This window comes from Aulonocara stuartgranti, assembly GCF_965226115.1.
Source record: "Aulonocara stuartgranti genome assembly, chromosome: 20".
NCBI classification, from domain to species: Eukaryota; Metazoa; Chordata; class Actinopteri; order Cichliformes; family Cichlidae; genus Aulonocara; species Aulonocara stuartgranti.
Genome location: NC_138956.1, coordinates 25592098 through 25618890, shown reverse-complemented (window position 1 = coordinate 25618890; position 26793 = coordinate 25592098). Strand labels below are relative to the sequence as shown.

At 40.0% G+C, this 26793-nt stretch overlaps 3 protein-coding genes across 8 annotated transcripts; 2 read left to right on the top strand and 1 right to left on the bottom strand.

The window, feature by feature from the left end:
- Positions 1-675: 675 nt before the first annotated feature.
- Positions 676-7813, top strand: LOC309696301 (NACHT, LRR and PYD domains-containing protein 12). The gene is made up of 9 exons (XM_082517480.1): positions 676-1158; positions 1269-2862; positions 2954-3115; positions 3192-3365; positions 3465-3638; positions 3755-3928; positions 4034-4207; positions 4288-4455; positions 4555-7813. Exons 2-9 carry the CDS (start codon positions 1280-1282, stop codon positions 4622-4624), a joined length of 2679 nt encoding a protein of 892 aa, XP_082373606.1. The 5' UTR covers positions 676-1158; positions 1269-1279; the 3' UTR covers positions 4625-7813.
- LOC309696305 (ceramide synthase 5-like) lies at positions 7814-15310 on the bottom strand (the record flags this gene model as incomplete). 2 transcript variants are annotated; one of them, XM_082517489.1, is made up of 11 exons in its annotated part: positions 7814-8432; positions 8792-8948; positions 9081-9187; positions 9498-9626; positions 11625-11717; positions 11858-11908; positions 12038-12095; positions 12572-12702; positions 12906-13008; positions 14826-14982; positions 15246-15310. In XM_082517489.1, 10 exons carry the CDS (start codon positions 14882-14884, stop codon positions 8295-8297), a joined length of 1026 nt encoding a protein of 341 aa, XP_082373615.1. In that variant the 3' UTR covers positions 7814-8294. The 2 variants fall into 2 exon arrangements, with proteins under 2 accessions (XP_082373615.1, XP_082373614.1); XM_082517488.1 differs by lacking the exon at positions 15246-15310 and having other exon boundaries at positions 14826-15001.
- Positions 14978-25749, top strand: slmapb (sarcolemma associated protein b). Of its 5 annotated transcripts, none has more exons than XM_082517485.1 (11): positions 14978-15043; positions 17686-17861; positions 18171-18230; positions 20068-20196; positions 20321-20395; positions 20493-20795; positions 21116-21386; positions 21553-21724; positions 23608-23742; positions 24579-24666; positions 25066-25175. In XM_082517485.1, the coding sequence occupies exons 3-10, from the start codon at positions 18179-18181 to the stop codon at positions 24660-24662; spliced, it is 1221 nt and encodes a 406-aa protein (XP_082373611.1). In that variant the 5' UTR covers positions 14978-15043; positions 17686-17861; positions 18171-18178; the 3' UTR covers positions 24663-24666; positions 25066-25175. The 5 variants fall into 5 exon arrangements, with proteins under 5 accessions (XP_082373611.1, XP_082373609.1, XP_082373612.1 ...); XM_082517483.1 differs by lacking the exon at positions 14978-15043 and adding an exon at positions 15150-15234; XM_082517484.1 differs by lacking the exon at positions 14978-15043 and adding an exon at positions 15365-15487.
- Positions 25750-26793: the final 1044 nt, after the last annotated feature.

The following is a 26793-nucleotide window of genomic DNA, read 5'->3' as shown; positions in this document are numbered from 1 at the left end:
CAGGGAAAAAAGAATTTGGGCCCTTTAGTTTTGTTTGGGGTTTTTTGTTTTTTGTTGCACTTTTATGCTTCACATCATGTATTAAGAGAGAAAGCTATCCAAACCTACCTGCCTCTAAAAATGAAGCAAACTTGAACTTCAGGACCTTGATGGCTAATTGGAAATTTGAATTCTGCTCTCTATCAGAAAATCCTGGAGTTGACTGTCCACCCATCAGTTAATGCACTGAAGCTCAAGCACACACACCCATACACACCAGTGTAATTCTAACACCCATAATACTATATTGTATATTTATATATTTTTTTCCAAACATATGTAGGTTTTGTTTTGATATGTGAATTTGAAAAGCATGCTAACAAAAATAAAGAGGGGAAAACCTTTGTTTTTTAAAAGTAAACATACATTAGCTATTAAGCAGCACAAAATACATACGGTAAACTAAAAAACACAAGTAGGTAAATGTTTTGAAGAGTTGGTCAAGCTCTGCCATCTGTAAGACACAGATGCATTTTGAAATCCCACAGCGCTCTTCCTACTTTCAGCTAACCGCTATTTAACTGCGATCATGGCAGCCCTCCTGTTATTTTGCGTTATTTTTTATACTGGGTATTACGGTAAGAGAACCCGAGATATAATTTCAAAATAAAAGCAATCTTCCGGTGAATGTGATTCCAAAGAAAGTAATAAAATTTCTTAACTTGACACTGATTTACACCGTGAGGGTGTACGGTTCATAAAGAGAAATTAGTATTTGGAAACATCGAGTTTACTTGTTACGGCTTTACAAGTCTTTAGAAATCTTCATTTTTAAATGTTTGTATAATTAAGAATTAATATAGTAGTAAATTTGTTATATTTAAAAATGTATTTATTTAAAATTATTGTTAAAATGTATTTATTTTGAAATCGCGTCTCAGTTTCTCTTACCGTAATGTCTCGTATATACAACCCAAAACAACGTAAGAGGACTGGCTTGAGGGATTAGTTAGGGTGTGACTTCTTCTTTCCTTTTTTTTTTCTACCAGTATACCACAGAAGAGCCACTGCGCTCGTGTGTTTTGGTTTGTTTTCCAAAAGCACCGTATCCAAGGCAACTATTTCTAGTTGTGTTTATTGTACTTTTCTGTAAACACGTGAGCTGAGTTGTCACAGCTGGTAAGTAGTTTAACACACTGGAAATTATTAGTGGACACGGATGATATGTTGCCTGTTCTTGCACGCTTTAACCAAATTGTTTAATTCTGTCTTCTGGTTTATACATACAGAGATTAACGCAATGGACAAAGACTCCGTGCTAATTCATATCCTGAAGTCAAAGGGCACTCCTACGCTCCTTGGTGGAGACCTGCCTTTCAGAGTCATAAACGACAATAAGTACATATCCCCACTCTCTGCAGAAGGCGAAGTGAGAGAGGAAAACTTGCCCACCGTGGATCAAGCCATCCACACAGCCCTGAGTGGTGAGAACAAAACTGTTATCCTGATAGGCTCAGAAGGATCAGGTAAAACCACTACTGTGGAGAAGCTCGTTGTGGACTGGGCAAAGGGTGTACATCTACAGAACTTTGAATATGTCTTCCATTTCCGTTTCAAGGACTTAAATGCTTGTGAAGATGCACTCTCTTTAGAAACCTTAATCCAACGCTGTCACCACTATTTCCCTCCTCAGTCCATGCATCTGGTTCTGCAGAAGCCCGAGGATGTGCTGGTTGTTTTTGATGGTCTGAATGAGTGTAAGTACAGCCTGGACCCCTCTGTGCTCACCCTCTGCTCTCACCCGACCCAGGCAGTTTCAGTGGACTGTTTAGTGGCCAGTCTGCTTCACAGATCTCTGCTGAAAGGAGCTGCAGTTGTGTTGGCCACCAGGCCAACGGCGAATCTGAAGTTTCTTAGCGGTTCTCAGGTGAAAGTGTTAGGGTTTCTGAAGCCCCAAAGAAAAGCTTTCGGAAACTGCTTCTTTACAGATGCTGCTGCTGCCAACAAAGCACTTATGCACATGGAGAGGTCTCTGGGCTTTTATGATTTCTGTACATCTCCAAGATTTTGTTGGACAGTTTGCTCTGTTTACAAGCCTCTTATTGATTCTGGAGGAAAACTTCCCGAGACTTTATCTCAGCTGTTTGTAGATATCCTGGTTGGCTTGATCCAGACGCTCTCGCTGAGTCAAGCAGAGGGCACAGAGCTGGTGTTGGCCCTCGGCAGGATGGCTTCTCATTGCTCTGTTGAGCAGCATTTGAGCTGCACCAAAGCGCAAATGTATTCCTTTGGCTTTCAACAGTTTCTCACCTCAGTTGATACTTTCCTGCGAATAGATGGTGAAATGGAGTCTGATACATGTGTGCTCTCGTTCCACTCGCAGCTGATCCAGGAGTTCATCCTGGCATTGTCTTTCTTTTTGGGCAAGATGACGTATACGAGTGCTGAGAAGATGCTGAAGAAGCACGAAGATGGTACAAAGTTTCTAGATGTTTTCCTTTCAGGGCTTTCTGAACCAACTCAGCGCAGACCACTGGAGAACTTCCTGGGAGAGTTCAACCCTGATCGGGTCAAAGATTTCAAGCAGTGGTTTAAAAGCAGCTCAGAGGAATCACTGCAGGGATATAATGCAGACGAGCACTATAGATGCTTCCGCCTGCTTCATCAAGCTCAAAATGAGAGCTTGGTTAAAGAGATCATCAACTCCTCAGCACGAATAGGCCTCAGCTATGGCAGCCTGACCCTTCAAGACTGTGTACCTTGGAGTTATGTGGTTACATGCCTTGGTGGGACGAAGTCGTTGAATCTGTACAATACAAAGAATCTAACAGAAGAGATGGCAGAAGTCCTGGCTCCAGCTATGAGTCTATCACTCAAGATAGTGTAAGACAGGTTTAGATAAAATTGACATCATTTGATTCATATGTTCAAAGTGCATTGATTGTTGCTTTAAACTGTGCTGTCCACCCGCCAGCTTGCAAAGAAGCTTTTTGAGTACTGGGGCTGTTCCTCATCTCGCTTCAGCTCTCAACAGAGGAATTACCACGGAGCTGGATCTCTCTTACTCCCGCCTTGGTGACGAAAAGTTCAAAATCCTCTGCACTGGACTCAGAGACTGCAAGATACAAGAATTATGGTAAGAATTGCCCTTTTTTTTTAAGCAATCTTTGTTTTTAAAATTGGAAGAATGATTTACCTGCTTTGGGTTTTAGTCTTCAAAGTTGCAATCTGACAGAGGAAAGCTGTGAAGACCTGGTTTCTGTGCTGACCTCAGGCACCTCTCAGCTATGCTTGTTAGTAATGTCATTCAATAAGATTGAGGACCAGGGATTTGCAAAACTGTGCGACGCACTGCATAGCCCTCACTGCAAACTTCAAGAACTCAAGTATGTACTTCAATAGTGTAGTTTTCATTAAAACTTTTGTATCCTGTCTGCTTTTATTTAAATCACTGACATACACACATAATTATTGTTTATTGAAAGGCTTGACAGATGTGATCTGACTGAAGCGTCCATGAAGGTTTTTTCTGCAGCTTTGCGTTCTGGACAATCAGAGCTGAAAAAAGTGATACTGGCACGAAACACGATGGATGACAGCGGAGTGGAGGCTTTGTGCGTATCCCTGCAACATCCACTCTGTAAACTACAGAGCCTCAAGTAAGACTGTTTAAATAAAACTACATCTGTAGATTAAAAAAAAAAAAAAAAGTAAAATATAAGAACACAAAAATCACACCACTACATATTTTTCTGCCTTTTAACTTTTCTTTTAGTCTCTATACGTGCCAGCTGACAGGCGCATGCTGCTCTCATCTGAAGGAGGCCTTAATGTCGGAGTACTGTACTCTATCAGAGCTGGAGCTGTCAGTGAATGAGTTAGGCCAGGAGGGGGCGCTGTTGCTCTGCCAAGCCCTGAGACGGCCTGGTTGCCCTTTAGAAAAACTTGGGTAGACTCATTTGTATTAACTTTTTAGTGACAGAGCAACACCTTTCTCAAATATTTAGTGAATTTCAGATAACAGCATTATTGTGTGCTTTGCCCCACCCTACAGTTTGACACGATGTGAGTTAACTCGACCAGTCTTTGAGGAACTGGGCTCAGTGCTGAAAAGTGGGACTTCTCAACTGAAGTCCCTGAGCGTGGGTTTAAATAAAGTAGGAGACCAAGGGGTTAAACATCTCTGGGATGCTGTTGCACACCCAAGCTGCCTGTTGGAAGAGCTGGAGTGAGTTGAAAAAAATGATGTGATCATAATCACCACATTATAGTCCACTACATTTAAATGTTGGTCTGTTTGTTTTGTAGTGTTGAAATGACCCAGCTGACCAATGCCTGCGTTGAAGACTTGTGCACTGCAATAAGAGCCAGTAAGACACTGAAGAAGCTGGAAATGAGAAACAACTCACTGACCGATGCTTCCATCCCAGCACTTGTCCAAGTCATGCAGGACAGCCACGGGATGCAGGAGATGAAGTAAGCGCGATTCACTTTAGTTAATAACGCTTAAGCCAGAGTGTGCACACGAAAGAAAATTAAGTGTCTAACCACTGCTGTTGTTTCTAACTCTTTCAGCCTGAAGTACAATGATTTCAGCGAAGACCCTTTTGAGATGTTGGAGAAGTGCACGAAAATAATATACTGAAGAAGCTTGACTCAGATTGCTTAAAAATTACTTTAAGTTTTGTTTTCTAAGTATTATTGTTGATTATTATAAATGTTACTCATGGAGATTTTTGCTTGCTACAGCAGTGAGGACAGGAAGGTTGTAACGCGTACGCATGTTTATACGATGAATCCCAACAACAACAACAATCTTTATTTATAGAGCACATTTAAAAGCCTTGGGCATACCAAAGTGCTTTACATAAAACAATAAAAGGTTCAAACATTGATAAAGGATAAATAAAAATAACGAGTTATGTTCATAGATAAAAGCTACCAATAAGAATGACTACAGCACATGGGTAATAGCAAGATAAAAGCTGTACCACCATAATAAAAGACACCAATAGAAAGATAGGAGGGAATTAATACAAGAGGTCAATAGGTCACAGCAACCAAACAAACAAACAAACCAGCAATTAAAAGGTGGAGAAGGCAAGTTTAAAAAGATATGTTTTAAGCTGTGATTTAAAATAATGAATAGAATCAGATGCCCGGATGCCAATCGGGAGATTGTTCCACAGCACAGGTGCAACAAGAGCAAACGATCGATCACCTCTAGTCTTAAGTCGAGATCTGGGCTGAGCCAGCAGTAACTGTGACGATGACCTTAAAGCCCTAGCAGGAGCATAAGGGTTTAAAAGGTCCTTAAGGTAGCTGGGTGCAGTGTTGTTAGTAATTTTAAAAGTAAACAACAAAATTTTAAATTGAATACGATATTTGACAGGCAACCAGTGCAGATCGGCAAGGACAGGAGTAATGTGGGCAAACTTGCTGGTTTTGGTTAGAATGCGAGCTGCAGCATTCTGAACTGTCTGTAATCTCTGTAAAAGGGAAGAGTGGAGACCACAATAAAGTGAATTACAATAGTCTAGCCTCGACGTTACAAAGGCGTGGATGAGCTTTTCGAGATCTTTATGCGGGATATAGCGCCTAGCCTTAGAGATAAGACGAAGCTGGTAAAAACTAGATCTGACAACAGCAGACACTTGTTTGTCAAGTGAAAAGGAGCTGTCAAATAAGACACCCAGATTCCTGACAGTATCAGAGAGAGAACAACTAAGAAAACCAAAGGCATCCCGGAGTTTGGCACGAAGGGCATTACTACCAAAAATCATAATCTCGGTTTTCTTCTCATTAAGGATAAGAGAATTCGACAACAACCACTTCTTGGCCTCGGACATGCATTCTCGGAGGCTATTCAGAGACAGAGCAAGATCGTCGTTTAGCTCAAAATAGAGCTGGATATCATCTGCATAATAGTGATAAGCAATATGGTATTTCTCAAAGATGGCACTTAAAGGAAGCAAGTATAATGAGAAAAGGGTAGGGCCCAGCACAGATCCCTGGGGGACACCACAGCAAACAGGTACAGCCGAGGAAGAGGATGTAGCCAGATGTACCGTAGAGAGCCGATTGGAGAGATAGGATTTAAACCAATCCAGGGCAGCGCCCTTGATGCCTACAGTGTGCTCAAGTCTCGCTAATAAGATATTATGGTCAACCATGTCAAATGCCGATGATAGATCCAAAAGCACTAAGACTGAGGGGCGTCCGTTGTCAGCCATTAGTAGGAGATCATTGAAAACACGAAGCAATGCTGATTCTGTACTGTGATGTTGTTTGAAGGCCGATTGAAATTTATCATTTATATTATTCTCATCAAGGTAGGTCTGCAGTTGGAGCAGAACCACCTTCTCAAGTATTTTAGCCAGAAAGGGAAGCTTAGAAATTGGCCTAAAATTGGCAAAATCACTAAGCTCAAGGTTCCTTTTTTTTAGAACAGGTTGGATTATGGCATGCTTGAGAGCTGAAGGTACATAGCCAGAAAGCAAGGAGAAGTTCAATATGGACAATAAACAGGGTCCAATTACACTGAAACAATCCTTAACAATACGGGATGGGAGAGCATCATGTACACAGTTAGTATTGTTCAATTTATCAATTAGACGCTTCAGAGTGGAGAGAGAAACGGGTTCAAATTGATAAAAGGTGGCCGAACAATCAGGAGTAGACATACAATCAGTCACCAGAGGAAGAGTAGATCTAAGGGATAAAACTTTATCTAAAAAATAGTTTGAGAATTTTCCACAAAGACCCGGGGAAGACAGCAGTGGCATAGAGGGACGGGGGTTCACCACAGAGTTAAAAATTTTAAATAGAATTCGTGGATTATCACCATTAGTGGTAATAATTTTAGAGAGAAAAGCCGCTTTAGCCGTTCTGGCAGCAGTTTGGAACTTCGAGCGGCTAATACGTAAAATATCATAAGAAGACTGAAGTCTATCACTCCTCCACTTCCTCTCATCACGCCGACATATACGTCGTAGGGCACGAACAGAATCATTTAACTAGCATTGTGAGAAAGTTCTAGGGCGTTTCATTTTGATGGGTGCAACAATGTTAAGAATCGAGGAACAGGTGGTAAAAAGAGTATTAGTAGAGTTCTCAAGTGTGTGTGGGGAAGAACAATCCAACATACTAAATGGGGAGTTAACAAAAGACGTAATAAAGTTGACCACAGTATTGGCATTAATAGTGCGCGTAGGATAAAGAGGAGAGTTTAGGTATTGACCAGTATCACCCAGGTCTACATCGAAGATGACCGGGGAATGATCAGAGAGACCAGTATTCCTGATTTCCTTAATGCAAATGTCCACATTGAATGAAAAAAACCAAATCAAGGGTGTGGCCTTGAACATGGGTAGGCTCATTCACCCACTGAATAAGATTAAAAGAATCAGTCAGCACAAGAAAGTCTTTAGCCAATTGGTCATTCATACAGCAGACATGAATGTTAAAATCTCCAGAAACAATAACAGAATCATATTTAAAAAGAACGGATCCCAAAAAATCAGCAAATTCAGAGATAAACATCTTATGATATTTAGGTGGACGATAGACCACGACACACAAAGTGGTCCGAGAGCCCGTCAGTTCCAATAGCTGAACTTCAAAACTGGAATAGGTTGGAGAGGATAGCAGCCGTGCATCATGTTCCAAAATGTTCCTACCATTTACTCTTCCAATAAAATATATTTAAATTATTATGGTTATGCTTTCATCATATGAAATAAGGCAATGTGTGAAGACAGTTTTCACAGTCAAGACAGTAGTTTTCGTTCTACACTCATTACAGTATAAAGAATGAAAGAAAATCACCACTGGATTTGATGCAAATGTTTTATTACGAAATCTTTGGTTTTTTTGAATCAGGACATCTTTGGCATTTGGAATTGTATTCTAAAGCCTAACTCAGTAAGGCAAATGACGTGATTTCTTCTTTCATTAGTCAAACATTTTACCAAGTTTCAAAATAGAAATTATTGACATGTACATATGCAGCAGTAGCCGTGTGAGCAGTCATCCATTTGGTGCTGTTTAGTGTAACTTTAAGAACACACACACACACACACACAAACACACGTTGCTGTCCACTCCTGTAAGCAACAGCAGATGTAAACTTCACACTATAAAAGTCTGTATGCCAAAACTGGAGTTCCTCTGTTCAGGTCCTCCCTCTGTTTGAAAAACACATTTTTCTGAGTGGGCAACAGTTCTTCTCAGAAGGTCACAGTGACACGGTGGGTTTCACAGGCACGCTGGTGAATGAAGGCCACACTTGAAATAAAATATCCCCTCTTTGGTACTCAGTGGTCATGAGCTTCTCCATTAAGGTTACTGGTGCGACTGTTTCCCTTGAGGGTTTGGTTCCGGCTTGGGTCTGTACTGCTACAAATCTCCTCTTCTGAGCTGCTCTCTACGTCACTGCGATCGTCTTTCGCCACCTGTAAAAGAAGTATTAGTTTAACTACTAGTTATGAATCATGGCTTAAAAACTGAACCTTATGCTAGCTCCAATGTGAGACTATAAGTACCCTAATGAATTTGAGCTGATGTTAAGCGAGTAATGTTTACCATGGTCACATCATTGCTAATGTTATCTGATTAGCATGATAGAAAAACTGAGATACTGAGGGATCTTGGTGCTAGATTAAATGTGGCTGTATTACAAACAATAGCACAGTTTAGCCTTAGTATCATATACTGAAATTGACAAAATGTGACAGGATACAAGAGGGGAGGGAAACCCAGCTGCCTTGGTTAAATGTGAAAATCAATTTCCACAACCGATCCCAAAACTAACCTTTCCCCTGAAAATGGCTTTGATGGCAATGCCCATGATGAGGTAGAACCAGATAATGTGAAGGCACTGCAGGACCAGCAGCAACCCATTCAACAGCCACCAGGCCCGATAAGGCCCGGCAATCTCCCAGCTCTCAACCAGAACACTGTGAATAATCCTACAACAAAAACATGCAGATTTTTAGCAGATGTATCTGTATATAACAGTTAAGAAAATAGTAATAAACAGGTGAGAAGATAACAAGAGTTTTACAATAAATATAAGGAAGAAAGCTCTTGTTTTTCCTCACCAGAAGGGAAAGATGACAAGTCGACAGATGAAAAAGCTTATGCTGAAGAAGACAAAGAGGCCATCACATAGCCTCTGGTACTTGGCATAGTTTGCCATCTTGGCTGCCTTAGGAATAAATAATACATTAGGGATTAATAATAATAACAATAACAATAATAATAATAACAACAATAAGAATGATAAGAATAAAACCCACTGTTGTAATATACACCAGTGTCACACTGTTACTGTAATGTCAATGCGTTGTTTCTCTGTAAAACTGGTAGTACAAGTATCTCACATCACAGCTTCTGTGTTCCTAGCTGTGTTTACATACATGTTGGATACCTACACGGGCAGCCTTGCTGAGTTAAGCCAAGAGCCCTCTTTACCAGGATCATGTCTAACATCTAAAAATCTAAAAGATTTACTTTACCTCGAGGAAGATGTCAGATGCATCATGCACACACATGACCATACTGCCAGCTCTTATCATGTTGTTACCATAGGAGAAAGTGATGAGAAGTATGGTAGCCAGATGGTGGACAAGCATAATCACGAAATCCTGCCATCAGAAAAACAAATGTAGGTAACAAAAGAAAGGTAATGAGGTAGAGAAGACGTTCATGTTACTGGCACATTAAATAATAGCATATTAACTTGATATTATGGACGCAAGAATGCAGTTTATCATACAAAGTGAAAATACTGGAATGGCAGCGTAGGGCGTAGAGTTACATGTATTTGAACAGTCATGTGTATTTGAACCTGAAGTTTTGATGAAACTGATGGTTCAAAAAGCCAACATTTGGCCCACTTTTAAACAGTGCAGAGAATCAGAAGTGAAACATGAGTTCACACGATGGTGTAAAAGCAAATCACTATGTGAATCTGAGGATGAATTAGCTTGTAATTCAAGTTGTTTAGCTTTTCTGTTGAGTTCTCACTCTGCTCATGTAGGCATTACTATTGTCCATTTTTAGTGTTATGTGCACACATCTGTAGCTAATGAGAATATATGCAGAGTCTATAAAGTTCAGTTTGTCATTTTTAGTTTGTTTTTACATAACGATAGATGTTAAACTTCCACCTACTCCCTATCAGGCTTAAAACATTTGTTTAGACTGTCACAAATTTGTGTTTGTCTGATACCAACCTCACTGATGTAGCTCATTTTTGTACTTTATTTTGAACAAAAACAAATTAAATAAACCATTCATCTATTTAACACACTCCAGCTATTCATACAACCAAGCATGTCTTTGGACAGTGGAAGGAAATCGTGTACGTACAGTATTGTAAATCCATGCATGTGTTCTCTGTGCCTGCAAACTCCACACATAAAGGCCCTAACTGGCTAGCAAGGTCCAAGCCCAGAACCATATTGCTTTGAGGCACCATGCCTAATCCAATTATTTCTTCTTCTTCTGTCAGTCACTACAGTGGATCATCTCTCATCCTTTCCCATCTTGCCCTTTCCTTTGTACCGCCTGTCACACCAACCCTCTCCTTCTCTACATTCATAAGCCTTCTCTGTGATCGCTCCCTATTTCTATTCCCTGGCAGCTCCATTTTTAATATCCTTTGTCTAATATAACTGTTATCCCTAACCTGCAACTGCAACCAATTTCAAAATTTAGCAATGCCACACAACTACATTTACCACTTTAAATCCATAAAGTGGGAACACATGTTCCAGATTTGTTGATTAGAACCTGCTTAGGTGGTAACAGGAGGAATCTCTTATTTAAACCTCTTATTTAAACCTTTGACATCTAGAATCTTGTGTTCTTTAATTATTCACTTTTAGTGTGCGGTCTTACCATGCCATGATCTAAAAAGCGTTCTTAAAAAGTTTTCACTACAAAGGCTGGATTCCTTCAAGTCTGACAAAGGAAGAGCTCCAAATCATTTGGCATAAAGCAATCACCTGTAAGGAAAATCCTTTACAAGTGGCACAGAATAAAAACAGCTTTTAGCATATGAAGCTCATCCCAAATCTAAAGCGTGGCACTGGAAGTATTATAGTACTACAGCTTTGCAGTTATTAATTGCTCTTTAAATTCTGCATCATATTGTGCTTAAAGAAAATGGAAATGCCCACGAGCTGAGGTGGACCTGGAAGGTGCCCTTTTAAAGGGCAAAAGGATCCTCAGCACACAAATGCATCAAATGGGTAGTTTACAAAGAAGAAATAGAGGGTTATGGAACGGCCCACAGTCAGGAAGAAAAATGAAGCTCCCTGAAATGTTGCAGGCAGATTTGAAATAGGCTGTAATTTTCTTTGTGGTTGTGTTCAAGCGTTTACATCTGTAGACACAGTTTAAAACAAGATCAAATGGTGGCCTGCCCAAACACATGAAAAACAAGCCAATTTCCATGTGATCTACTTATTTTTGAATGTATACTTTATTGCCCTTTTAGCCAGAGCACATAATCAAGATACAATCCTACACGCTTCCTTTAAGAAAAAAAAAAAAAAGGATTGGGCTTTGATACAAAAGGCAATGTGCATTTATTGAGGCAATTAATAGTTAGTTAGGCCGGTTGTTGTTGGACTCACCTTTCTTTTAATGTCTATGAACTGGGAAAACATCAGAGACCAATAAAAAGCCAGCTCTACAAGATAGTAGCTGTGCTGTTCAGGACTCAGTGGCTTTGGGAGAGAGTGAAAGAAACACACCTTTGATAAATATGTAGCAATACCAACTGACCTGTTAACATTATGGTGGTAAACAGAGTCTCCTTATAATAAAAGTAATCAAATATAATGCGTAAGCAGAAAAAAATATTAACCTGAAAAGGGTAGTTCTGCCAACACTCTCTGGTATCCCACATCCACGATGTCTGAAGGAAACAGATTACAAAAACATGCATTATACTGTTGCAGGTTCACCTATTACGAGCCAACGATAAGAACCGCTTCCGTGAACCGTAATAGTATTGCAGAGGGAAAAAAGTACATTTTAAACTTACCGACCACAGATGGTTGATGCCATAAATAAAAATCGCCAGGTAAAAAGTGAAACGCCACCTGAAAGGAAAGAGAAGAATAGAAAGACGAATTTAGCATACACCGGAGGCACTTACATACATAAGCACACTCCCAGTGATCATTTTAACATTTACTAAGTAGCACTTAGACTGGCATCTGTAAGGTTTCAAAACCAAAATACTTGGCCTATTTACATTTTTACTTGATGAGTGTATCAAAAGTGATCACCAAGATGGTTAAAATACATTTTTAAGAGATATTTTCACTAAATATTATGGCAACCCATCTAGAAAATTCTTGTGAACAACTACTGTCTGCAAAGTATTAAGCTAAGTCCTCAAGCAGATGCTGACAGGCACATTGGATTAATTCTCTGGGGACCGTGGATGCCTGCGCAGCATTTCAAAACAATTTATATGACAGGAGCTTATATGCACGTGCATGGGCTAGCGCTGTTAAATCCCCTCAATTGTTTGTACATTACAAAGCAGAAACCCCTGTAGAAACCTACGTACATGCTCTCACAGAACTTTTTCTGTGTGCTGGGCCTGTCCTGGTTCCGACGGACGCGAAACCATCTCTGTATTTTCCGTACATCCCAGTCCAGCTGCTTGGAGAGTCCTTCCAGTTGCCTTTCATCTGGACTCTAAAGAGGACAAACATAAAATAACTCTCCACTCCTTGTAAAACCACAAAACCAATAGGTATGCCTGTCACATGACAATAGGTATTGACTGAACATATCATTATGACTGTGGCGGTGTGTTCCAGTGCAATAACATCATGTTGCTGCTGCAGTGTGTACAGGGATGTGTAATAGACTACAGAACAAACACGGGCTTTATGTACCGCTTTGGACTGATACAGCCTCTCCAGGATAGCATTGGGCTGAGCTTGCCGAGGCACTCCCGCCTGAATCTGAAGTATGTGGGCACAGGGCTTGGCCACTAGCCTGTATACACACAGACAGAGGGGCAAAAAGAAGAGGGTGGGGAAGCAGAAGTGTATGGTATTAGAAGAGAAATTCACACAGGGAGAGACTTAGAGAGAGTTGTTTAGTGTCTCCAAGAAAAGCAAAACAAAACAGAGGGTTATCCAACATTTGCTAGGAGATTCCACCATTTACATGAGCTGTGGAGCTTTCACAGTTTGCCCACAGAGTTACGCCTTGCATACATTTGTTTAAGACGAAGGAAGCATAACAGAAGCTATAGGGGGAGACACAAGGAAATGCTGAAATGAAGGGATCCTGAGGAATGTTGCACCTAGCCTAAACAAAGTTCGTCATGTGAGAGTATGGGACGCAGAGTATGGGAATGATACTCTGCCTACCAAAATGCTAATTTGTGTCACGGGATCATCTGGTTGACTCGACCGGTGTTTATTAAATTCATCACACATCAGCCTAAAAACACCCAACATATCTAGAACAGTTTTCACAACACGGAAAAAAGAAGAAAAAAAAACTCTGAATGAATAGCAGGACAGAGTAGACAGGGCTGTCCCTGAATGCTCAATTTCAGACAGTTTCCATGAACCAAAACTAAGCTGAAAAACATGACTTTTAGTGCAGTCGTGAGGTTTGGACAGAGGAAAACCTTGTTTAAAAATCACATAACGTGCAATGCCATTCCCTTAAATGTAATTCTCTCATTCCAGAGTATGCCAGAGGAGTCATTTTAATATACCTCCTACGTAAAGACGTCCTTACCTGCACAGATTCTTTAATTAACCAGATTCTCTCATCGGAAATGTTACTTGAAAGATTGTAGTTAGCCAGAAAATCAGGTTTTTTTTGCTCAGTTTGAAAATCCCGTTTGTCAAGGAGGGTGACTCATGTAAGGCTTCTCTAACTGGCTCAAATGTAATTGGGGCCATAAACTGCAGCTTCCAGGACTGAACAGTGACGCCAGTGCATGAGTGCTTTGAAAAACGGGCAAAGTTCATCGGAGTGCACCGCACAAAAACTCTAAAACTAAAGTGTCAAAAAATGCTTCACGAAGCAACGAGTAGCATCAGTGTGTGTACCTTCATCTTTTATATACAGTCTATGAATGAGATTGAAGGTATAATTAATATTAAGGTACCATACCAGCTCCAGCTCTTCAGCTTTGTTATGCAAAAGCAATAAACCAGATCTAGATTAGGAACCAGTATGAGGAGTGATTTGGTTGGAAAGGCGTATCTGTTTTGACTGCCTGGATCAGGACTGGAAGTAGTGACTCAGAATCACAGAGCTACTGAAGAGAACCACTGTTTATTGGCATAATATTGGTACAGAATAGTGTCCATCGCTAGACATTTTATTCAAACAGGAAAACAGGAAGTGAAAGAGCTAGTGAGCAAATCAGAAAGAATGTATGATCTGCATCCCCCTCCCTCCAAAAAAACAAAAAAAAAAAAAAAAAACTTGTTTCTGTTTCTCATCAGCAGTGTCATCACCTCACAACAAAGCAAACAGAGTAAAATATAAAACTGCCACAGAAGCCAATAAAAATTCTTGCATTCTTACGTATTCTTGTTAAAAAAAAGAGATCTATAATTATCTGTCACAAGAAAAGCCACGTGACAGGATTTTTGTTAACATAGTAGGTCCACAGAGAGTTGCTAGTCTCCAGAGAGAGTGACTCATATATTAAAGTTCATGTAGCAACATTTGTATGGTGCCGTTTGGTGTAATCTTTTCTTTGTAAGTAAAAGTTCTCGAAGCCCAATCATACCGGTGCAGAACAAACTAGCGCTACACAGACACACAAAAATCTATTTTACCTTTCAAACAGCAGTCTCAGAAAGTAAACTACGGCAGCCAGAGGGAAGGCATACAGCATGTTCCAGAGTCTGGGGTACTCCACGCCAGGTGGTGGATGCTCCAAGTCCGCCCAAGTGACATTTTCAGGAAGCCAAAACCTTTCACTCCAAATCCAGGCTGAGATAAAGGAAGTCATCGGGGAGAAGCAAAACACAGCAGATCAGCAGCAGCAAATGAGGTAACTGAGAGAAAAAACTGCCGTACATGTAGTAGTAGCTCAGGCTAGCTAAAGAAAAACTTAGCAGTCATTCCTCCCTCCTTCTTCCTCTCCCTGCTGTTGTAATAGCAGAACTAAGTTATCTAAGCATCTCTTCTGGTTCACTCCTATGACTAAACTCCACAGACACGTAACAACTATGACTCTCCGAGGTAACACCCACCTCAATTATTATTCACAAAAGTGCTTCCACTGGTTCCGTGCTGCTCGCCGTAACGTCGTGCCTATTGTAGGAGGAGTCAAAGGCAGCTGACGCTAACACGGAGTCGGTTACGCCTCCAATTAGCGGCAAACGTTATTCATTAGCTAATGCTAGGTTAACCATTAAAACTAACTTACTTAGTAGGTTAAAACTAACTTACTAACAGTGGTTAAACGTTCTTACATGGTGGAGTGATTATGTTGGTAAGTTGTAGCAGTTAAAAGGGTTTTTAGCCACATTTAATGCCTCAATTTTAAGTAAACGGGGATAAATGATAGCCGTTTGTAATGCTATCTAAATAACCTAGCTAGAGAGAGAGATGTGCATGCATACACACACACACATATATATATATATATATATATATATATATATATATATATATATATATATATATGTGTGTGTGTGTTTATGTATATGTATGTGTGTGTGTGTTTATGTATATGTATGTGTGTTTATGTATATGTATGTGTGTTTATGTATATATATATGTGTGTGTTTATGTATATATATATGTGTGTGTTTATGTATATATATATGTGTGTGTTTATGTATATATATATGTGTGTGTGTGTATTTATGTATATATATATGTGTGTGTGTGTATTTATGTATATATATGTGTGTGTGTGTATTTATGTATATATATATGTGTGTGTGTGTGTATTTATGTATATATATATGTATGTATGTGTATATTTATGTATATATATATGTATGTATGTGTATATATGTATGTATCTATGTATGTATGTATGTATGTATATATATATAAAGGTAAGGTAAGGTAAGGTAACTTACACCGCAAGTCTGAACTTAATGTTTGACTTTTTTTTTTTTTTTTTTTTCTAAATGACATCAGAAACAGCAGTATGCGACATTACGTGATGGCAGAGCTTCAGTTCATCCTTTGTCATTTTTTTTTTTTTTTTTTTAATAAATAGGACAGGGGGAATGAATGAGAGAAAGAGGGGGAGAGAAAGAAAGAAAACCAAAGGGGAGAAGAGACGGTGAGAAGGGGGGGGAAGAGAGAGAAAAAAAAAAAAAGAACTCCTGGGTCACCTGTATGGAGAAAAAAACAAACAAACAAAAAAAAAACAAACAGAGGAGACAGCAAACAACAAAGAGCAACATAATAATAGAGAAAACAAAGCACCATCACAATAAACTAGCTAGTCATAGATATCAATATTTACTAAATAATAAACGATATTGTGCAGCACGCAAGATAGACAGCGCACAGTGTGCTTTGAGGCAGCAGCCAAGAAAGCTTTAGTCCGCGTCTGTGAATACCCATGTGTGCATACCTGTGTGGATCAGCATGCTTGCATTCCAAAGGTTTCTCCATGTAATGATCTGCTAGTTTGACTTAATGTTTGACATGCTGGTTGAAGTTGAGACATTGATCTAAGATGATGACAACATTTCTAGCAAATTCTTTTGGGTCATTTGTTAGTTTCTCAAGATGGGAAGTGACGCTGTTAGAAAGATGATGAGGACCAAAATGAGACCTACAACTGTTAGTTATCAGCATGGCCAAGGGATAACAAATCTACCCTAGTCAAAAACATATTTCGCCTTTTCCTGCATAAATGGATTAAGTTGGTGTTGAATTTGCTAACTAATTCTCAGTAAAACATTAAGCTTGCATTGATCTTGGAAACCTGTTGCATTATGTTGTTACTGGAACAAGGCTTGTACAGCCTCAAAGAAGAAGATGAGCTGATGTGTGAAAGATTAGTCAAATAAGGTCTTCGTACCCTGTCTGTGTTACTTTATGTTTAAATGGAAACAAACACCCTTCACCCTTTTATACCTCCCACTGTAACCCCTCCTATTTCTGTCTTGGGATTATTTTGATTGTTTTTACCTCTCTCACCATAATTTTAAAGCCTACTGAAGAGGCTAACACACAGTCCAATAAAGTAAGAAATCACTATAAGATACATAAATTATCCCTAAAGATTATACATGTAAAATTACACCTTTAGAGTCCGGTGTATATCTAACCCTAAAAGCCAGTAATTGGTATAAAGTGAAAACCCAGTGAAATACAGGACAAAACAAGAGAGGAAGTGAATGCAAGAAACACACTCCTACGCTGGCAGTCCCTATTCACTGCCATCCTGTAGGTTTTTACATCAGTACCAACCAGCCAGAGAGCAGCTCAGCCCCCTGAACAAAACCTCTCTGTGTCAGTATGCAGCTGCAGCTTCCGAGATGCCCTACTTGGATACATGACCCAGTGTGGAGGGGCTGAGGACCTGAGCCACAAAAGAGGGGGGGATCAAATTTTTAAGGACGCCCATCTGACGCGTCTCTAGTGTAGCATTAGGATCATATTTAAGCTACTTTACTGTTTACTTTACCCTGTTTAATTTTTCCCCCTCACTGGCTTCAGCCCACCAATAGCAGGAAGGTCTGGTACAAAGTGTCTGTCATCACTGTCCACCCCCCTCAAGTTTGGACTGGTCCGTTTCGCATCTGAACAAACCTCATAGTTGGAGAAGAGTTCTTCATGTCAGGGACTGCTGTAGCCTCAGCACACTGATTACCGCAGCTCCTGGATAATCTAAGGTAATATTTTCCTGTTAAGTTTTATTCTTAACCCCTTCATTAATTATTTTACTGTAACATACTCCTAAAATCCTTCTTCCCTAGCAGCTCTCTGCACCTGTCTCTTCCAGTAGTATTTGTGTGTTCAAACATTTTTGTGTTTACAATTAAAAACATCTCAAATCTAACAGTGAGAAAAAGAACAAAAGATTTTGTCAGGTCTGTTTGGGGTCTTTTTAAGCAATATTAATTTCATTTAAAGCTTTCTTTCTTTATCTGTGCATGTGATATGTCTTGTTTTTTTTTTGTTTTTTTGTTATGTTGTTATAGATAAGAAAATGGATGAGAAAGAGCTGAGTGATCCCTTGAATAACGTATCTGTGATTAAAGGTAAATATAGACACCACTGATTTGAAGTGAATGACTTTGCATTGTTTTGCTCCTCTAATGGCTCCTACCTGACACAGCACATCTCGCTAACTGAGTGTGGAAAGGGGGGTGGAAAACCCTGAGTCACACTTAAAATGAGTGTCTGGCCCTGTAAGGACAGCTGGATGGCTTTTAGAGCTTACAGTGCTGTAGATGGCCTTGTTTTAGAGGCTAGTGTCTCCTGTGTCAACAGCTTATTAGAAGATGGAGTCTCTTTGCACAGAGGGCATGTCAGCTGACTGATGTGTGTTAGCTATGACATTTAGGGTGACTAATAAGAATAGAATGCAAAGGACAGCGCAATGATGGCGCAATATAGCGAATATGAAAATCGACGGGGACATTCATAGGAAAAAGTGCAAGTACGTTGGTGACTGAATAAATTTTGCATGATGAATGAATTTGTAATGCTTCACTGCACAATATATAGGGAGCACAAAGCAAACAGTGTCCTCACAACAATAGTGTACCTCAGTAATTCAGAGAGATGAAGATATTTGAGATTCAGCTGCATAAAGAATATTTGTTAGCTGTAAAATGATCTCCCTTTATGATCAGCAGTTTAAAAGGAATACTGTAGACTTTCCGTGCGAGTGGTGCTAACCCCCTGATTCAGTTAAAGAATGCTGTCACATTCAATGAGAAGGAAACAGACAGCAGGCGAAGATGGGCCACGATGGGTCTAGCCTTCAGCACCGGAGCTAAAAAAAGACTTTCTCCTCAATTTTTTTCTTTCCTGTCGTCACTTGAGGCAGTGTGATGCTCAATATTCCCAACTAGTCTGCAAGGTATTTTTACACACAGACTAATTCCATTACTATGCTGTCAGGTGTCATTCTGTGACACTAAGACATTTTTGCCGTAATAACTAATCTCGCTAAAGATAACATGTTGCACCCTCATTTGAAATACCCTTTATTCCCTGTGCTGTCTTTGTAGGGCATTCATCTTTCACAGAAAGTGAATACAGATTGCATACTCACAGGGTGCCCACTCACTCGCATATGAAGGAACACACAATCACACTGTCCCCCCATGCTTTGTCTGGCACACAGCGGGGTGGTCATGTGCTCGAGTCAGAGGGTGTCACCAGCTCTCAGCCTTTGTTTCACACCGCTTCATTTTAGGGACACTTATCAATACCGCCTGCTAACATTTTTACAATCATGTGGATTTTCGTGTGATTATGTAGCCATGTTTGATGGATGTAGACACAGTTTTCACAATAAATATTGGATTTCAGGGCAGTTCAGGTTCTGGTGCGTCTCCATTTATGGTGCACATGCTTGACCTGTCCCCTGCCAAATGTTCGTTCTGGGATGAGGTCATCTCTTTTCCTAGCTGTGGTAGATTAGGGGCTCGAGATATTCACTAGGCATTTGCAAAGCACAAGTATTTGTGGAGCCTGTTTCCACCTCCAGGAAACACAACAGACCCTTGACAACGCTGGCAAGCCTATTACCTTTGTGCATTGTTTAGGTACTATTAATGAGTAATGTAGAATCGCTACAGACTCATATGTGACTGGGGTAATGGATAATTTGGAATGAAAAAAGTGTAGATAAGACACTTGTTTCTATTTCTGGGTTAGCAATTATTTTATGTAATAGGCCCATTTTGAATATCTTGGGAAATCATCTAGTATGTCAGTCCTGGTTAAATATTTGGGACTGCAGTAAAAGTAAAACTGTCAAACATTTCATTATTTTTGTAGTTTTATGGCAAATGTATGGAGCCTGTCCATGTTAAGATCATGATTCTTCTAACTGGGATCCCCATTTTTTTTCTTCTTCATTAGATGATCTGACCAAGGCAAAGATGGGCTCCTCTGGTGACTCTGAAAAAATCATTCAGCGCTTGACTGATGAACTTCGAGAGGCCAAGGACCTAGCTAACACAGAGAAACATAAATGCATGGAGCTACAAGGTGACACGCCACATCTCCAATGTTAAATAGGACCATCCACTCCATTTTCTATTGCATTCACACATGTGTGCATGCACCCAACACCAAATAAATGACATGACTTGTACAATTAAATGCTGTGTAGGTATCCTGGAGGAAGAGACAAAGGAGAAGAAAAAACAAGCTGATGATTCTGCCAAACAGATAAAACTTCTTGAAGGTACATCTATTTGTGGATTAGAAGCATATGCATAATATTAATCTTTTTTTAAAATTGACAGTGTCTCTAATTCAAACACTGACTCCGGTTTGGACAGGTCAGCTGCGGCAGCTCCATGATGAGATGGCTGTTCTCAGAGAGCAGATAGACGTCTCCTCCAGCTCACACGATGAGCTACAAAGCGCACGTGATGAAGTGAAGTCGCTGAAACGTGCCCTGGAGGCAGCAGCTGCCGAGCGGGACCGTGACGTTGCTGCCGTCCAGTCTAACCTGGCGACTGTCTCCAATGATCTGGACAAATGGCGTCAAACGGCCAACAAGTACGAGCGTGAGATTGACAACCTGCAGCGTGACCTTCAGCAGCAGAGCAAGCAGTGGCAGAAAACTGCAGAAATACAAGGTACTACACGGTGCCCCTGGTAGTTATAAACGCATGAAATGGAGCATTTGCACTGAAAATAATTCTTACATGGAAATGAACTGTGTATTAATAAATCAAATAATATTACCATTCCTTGTCCAAGACATGAGGCCTACTCGCTCTCTATGTATTTTGTTTCTAACAAGCAGACTTCTCTTCATACTTGTACACTGGTGAATCAAAGTATAATTAAAAACATGTTTTTTGGTAGTTTTTGCTTTATCTGTAGGCAAATCAAGGACATACAATCTGTTAAAAAACAGCATTGTTACATAAACCTTGCTCGTTTCTTTTTACAGCCAGTGAACTTCAGTCCATGCAGGTGGAGTGTAATGGCCTTCACAAAGAATGTTCTGTTCTTCGATCTGAGAAACAGGATATCGTAAATAAGCACCAGAAGGAAAAAAGCAGTCTGCAGAGTGAATGTGCTTCCCTCAGGGCTGAGAATGAGGAACTCCTGAAGACTCACCAGAAAGACAAAAGCAACCTGCAGAGTGAATGTGCAGCACTGCGCACTGAGAAGGAGGCAGCCCTGCAGAAACAGCAGCAGCTGGAGAAGGACCTTGCCAGGTCGGTGCACTGATCTACATTACTGGGAGCTCTTACCCCCACCTTCGTGCTCCCTCTGTCTCATCTGTTTTAATCAGCACCCACGTGTTTTGATTTACACGATACTACATAATTTTTTTCTCTCATCTTTTACATATTGAACTCAGTTTTGTTTTGCTTCTGGTAGTTTGCGTGCCCAGAACACTGAGCTGAAAAATAGCCTTGGATCCCTTGAACAGACCTGGCAGGAGATGGAAAAGAGCCAGGTAGCCCTGCAGCTCCAGCACCAGCAGGATAGCACCACACTGCAAACCCAACTGGATGAGGCAGACAGCCGCAGCAAGGCTCTGCAAAGAGAGGTACGCCCCTCAAAAGTTGAGACATCAACCTTAGGTGTCCAGTATCTTAGTGGGTGTCATGCAGATGAATACTTCTATCTCAAATGTGAAAAGTGAACCCTCTCTGACCTGGATGGCTTTTAATACAGTCCTGCAACTGACAGGCCTTATAAGCACACACATGTTTTACTCATTAATGCTGTCCAAATTTGATTTGGACTTCAGTCCTGTTAGTTTTCACTTGAATTTTTGCATTTTAGTTTTTCTAGCTAAATGGTAGTGGTTCTGAATGTATATCTGTGGCAGAACTGATCCAGTTTAGAGGCTATTGGAAGACTGTAGCTGCTGCCAGTGTGCTGCTGACCGTGCTGCTTTAGAGGGCCAATGCTGACAAGCTGTTGCAGTATTTATGAAATTACTTTGGGACACTGTGGGAAAGGGGAGGTTTTGAAAGAAAGTCAAATTACACTCTTATTACAATAAATGGCAAGTTACCACAAAGCCTAGGAGAATTAGAAATACAAGGACAACGTATTATCAGGATAGTGGAATATAACTTTAGCAATATTACTTATTACATTTTAGATTTACATTTAACTTTTTTAGGCAATGTAAAGTCATAATTTCTGGAAAATTCCCAGTTCTCCCATTTTTTCAGTGATTTAAGTTTAAATATGAACACATCCTGGCTATGATAACACATTAGTCAAAACTTTTTATGTTGTTGCTTCGGTTTCATGGTCAAACTGCCATTTGACTAAAAATCAAGACTCAAGAACATGTACTTGTAATTGGTGCTCTGATATGATGCGCTTCTCAGTTTTGTGTGATTTAAAGTGAGCAAATTAAAATCACTTGATTTGTTTTTGGCATTATTAGCAGTTGCAATATCCAACAGAGTTACAAGAATCTGGTTTTTACTCAAATTATTAATGCAGGACAGTAAAATCAATGTGGAACTCAAATAACTTTGAGCAAACTAAGACTGAAGTGTCTTGAAGAAACCTTTTAATGCTTTCATTTTATTTAATCTCATGTAACATAATTTAAAGAAATTTGCTGTTAACAACCAATTTACAAAAGAAGTACTGCAAATTGTTGCCATTCAGGACATTTACAGCTGTATGAGACGGGCAGCTGTTCTCAAAGTCGTCTACTCAAGGTACTTTATTGTATTTCTTCTCATCATCTAAGATTGCGCAGAAATACCTCATGATGGGATGATGAGGACAACTGCACTATTTTAGAAAACTCACATTCTCCCATGACTAAAAGTGTCTCTGAGTGATCATTGCTGAGAATTTAGAGCTTTCTATTTTGAGACGATGTTGGCATCATCTAGGTCAGAACAAAGTCACATCCACCACAGTTGAATGGTGAAGCCATCACGGAGCCTTAATGACTTTCTCTGAAGCCTTTAAGACACTTGTGTCAATAAATCTATGACTCTTACTGACATTATAAAGAAAGTCCATGCTTCTTCCCAAAAAAACAACAACAACGAAAAAAGATCCCACCCAGATAGTTCACAGGTTGCTGCGTGCTGTCCAGGGGCAATACCTACTCTAGGTTTGTATGGGGATCACTGGCTGCTGTCAGTTAATGAGGAGTGGCAGTGCTAAGTAGTAGAAAGCATAGTTGGGTCATCTTTGACACAATGAATGAATGAGGGGGGGAAGGAGGGAATAATGTTGTCCCTTATATAAGGACTGCACCTCACCCTAATTAGCTCATGTATAGAAAATTCAGCAGTTAAGCACTGCAGGAAAGACTGGTTTATCTTGTAAATGGCAACAGAAACTGTTCCTCAAAAGCATTACACAATACCATCAAACTAAAAACTTTAAATTAATCTAAACTGATGAGTGTATATTTGAATTAAATGTTTAATTTGCTTCGTGCAGTACGAGGAGGCTAGGACGGAGCTGTCAGACCTCAAGGAAAAATACGAGAAGGTTGAGCAGGAAAAACAATTGGTTACAGATGAACTCGAGGCATGCAGAGCCAACATGGAGGAACTGCAAGGAAAAGGGACAAAGGTGAGTACTCATCTATCAAACGCACAGCAAAAACAGGAAGGCATTTTACCCTAATATATGAATGGCATCGTGTATAATGATATATAACAGGTTTAAAAAATAATATATTGAGTGTGGAAACAATCATCTGCACTTTTATTTTCAGGGGCAATAACTTCTTTAGCAGTTTCTGTTTTGGGGGGGGCATGGGCTTCATTTCCAATGTTCCCCTTTTGTTCAGCATCTGTTTGCGCAGCATCTCCAGATATAAAAGATGAATCTTATTGTAAGATTCACAAATATTATCTCTTTTTTTATTTTAGCACATATGCTCCCCTCTAGTCATCCAGTGTCTATTAGTGTTGCTTTTATGGGCCATTCACACATATGGATTCAAAAAGCTGTGCCAGACAGCTGCTATTTGGTAGCTAAGCTGAGGTGAGAGCACCATGCAACTGTATCACTTCCATTTCAGATAATGGACTTAAATGCCAGGCATACCTGACAGCTTAAATCTTCAGCAAATACAAAAAGGTGGGAAAAAAACTCAGCAAACTATGCTGTACAACAGGAGATAAACATGACCGTGTATAGTAACACTGATATGTAGGATGTCAACTCTGTACTAAACACAACACACACCGGACACACAACTACGGATTTATGAGGCCATAAAGGTCCAGCTCCTTTGTATCTGTATGTGTGAACTAACAATGACACACTGACAGCCGTGTGTGACTGAGATTTGTATAAATACTAGTTACAGGCGTAGAGAACTGACTGAGGGATCTAATAATAAACCAACCAAAGTATGTCCCATTGCAGTTGATTACTATAATATCCCTTCCCTTCTGTAGACATCCCTATTGCTGCCTGTTCAAGCCATAGTCATCGGCCTTATCCTGGCTTTGCTGTATTGGTGCTTCGGCGCATTGTGGTAGCAAGGTACACATTACTCCTGTCAAGTTGGCCTACATCTTTTCATCCTCATCAGTGTCTCTTAGACCATTGCATGATTTAATCAGGTTTTCCTCATTCCCGAGAATGCCTTCCTCAGGGGAAAATCCCCCAGGAAAAAAAAAAAATTCTTCAGAAATCTAACCTCTCTAATCATACAGCTTCAACATCTGACATCTGTTTGTCCTGCCTGGATGGCTAATGCTTAACAACTGTTTCTCACAGTTGGTGTTTGATAATGCTTATCTTTATCTGCAAGCGCTGTTTGTATTTGTGCACTGCCTTGATCTCAGTGGCTCCCTCTGTCAAAGCTTTGGTGATCCAAAATGGGTGCATGTTTATTCGCTGTTGCTCAACTTTCTATTTCTGTGTTGCCACTTATTCCAGAAACTGTGGATGATCTGGGGGCCTGTGGTTGCTGTGGCTCTGACAGCTGTGACTGCTGCCGTGCTCTTCAGGACCTGAGGGCGACTCATTCATGCATACACACGCACCCACCCACCCACCCACGCACACACACAAGGGAATCCATATTTGTCTTCAGGTGTCAGAACTTGCCCTCCTTATCATATCTGCACTATTAACTCGGAGGGCTCATATTTAACTGTTAATTTTTAAGATGCTCTATTTTAGATGGCAGAGAAGTTAATAAAAGAATGTGATTTTTGTGTGCAAAGTAAGTTTGTACGTCCGTTATTTACAGGAAGTCTAGTCAAGTTTACAGTTTTGATTGGGAATATGGATGAATGTAAAAAATAAATAAATATGCCACAAACTCAACTAATTATTAGTATTTATGATAATGTTTTAGGTGGATCACTTGAGCTCTAAATGTAGCACTTCTATGTAATTGTCATAATAATGGAGATTGTCACAATAACACCCCCTAATGGAGTGTGTAATGAAAGCCATAGATGGGTAACTGCATTAGTGATGGGAACTGCAAAGAGTTGGTGTAACTGTTATCTATGTGAAAATAGATAGCGTTTCAGACAGAATTGAGCTGAGCAGGAGTTTATCTTGTTTGTTTTTTCTCAACAGAGAACCATTAAAGAAAATTGCAGAAACATACATTTAGATCCATTTTCTTCATTTATGTGGCCGTTGTCTAGACTGCAGTTGTACTTATCTGTACTTATCTGTATTTAGTTTCTGCTTTGCTTTTTTCTGTTTTTGTTTGTTTGTTTTGTTTAACTTTTCATTTCAGTTTTATGATCATGAATGCTAAATTAACTTAAGGGGCAGGGTTGCTGAAATGATTGCATGCATGGGGAAACCTAAAATGTATAATTAAACACATAGAGTCATTTCATTAGGCACACCTGTTCACCTGCTCGCTAACACAGTTATATCATTAGCCAATCATGTGGCAGCAGCTCAGTGTGTTTAGGCAAGTAGGCATAGTTAAGATTACACGCTCAATTTCAAACCAAGCATATGAATGGCACAAAATGAGCTGCAGAGAAAATGCCTTGTTGAAGTCAGAGGGTAAGAGGGCAACCAGCTGTTACATCTAAGGTATGCAGAAGAACATCTTTGAATACACAACATGGTAAAAAAAAAAAAAAAAAAAAAAGGTAAATGGCCTGTATTTGTACAGCGCTTTACACATCCAGTCATCCACACACTGGTGATGGCAAGCTACATTGTAGCCACCCTGGGGCGCACTGACAGAGGCGAAGCTGCTGGACACTGGTGCCACTGGGCCCTCTGACCACCACAAGTAGGCAACAGGTGAAGTGTCTTGCCCAAGGACACAACGACCGACACTGTCCAAGCCAGGGCTCGAACCAGCAACCTTCCGATTACAAGGCAAACTCCCAACTCTTGAGCCACAATTGCCCATATCAAACTTTGAAAAAGAGGAAATGCTACTGTTAAGAAACAGTAAATTTGAGGTCATCCTGATCATTCCTGCAGTTGCACTAATGGGTGTGTGTTTGTTATTACAAATTGGAGTCTGTTGTATATTTATGATTTAAACCGCTCCAGCACCGTTAACATCTAAAGCATCCTCTAATCTCTCAATTCACATGGGTCCATCAAAACTGAACAGAAGAAAATTGGAAGAAGTCTATTCAGACATGAGGTCAGAATTGACATAACTAACGTGAA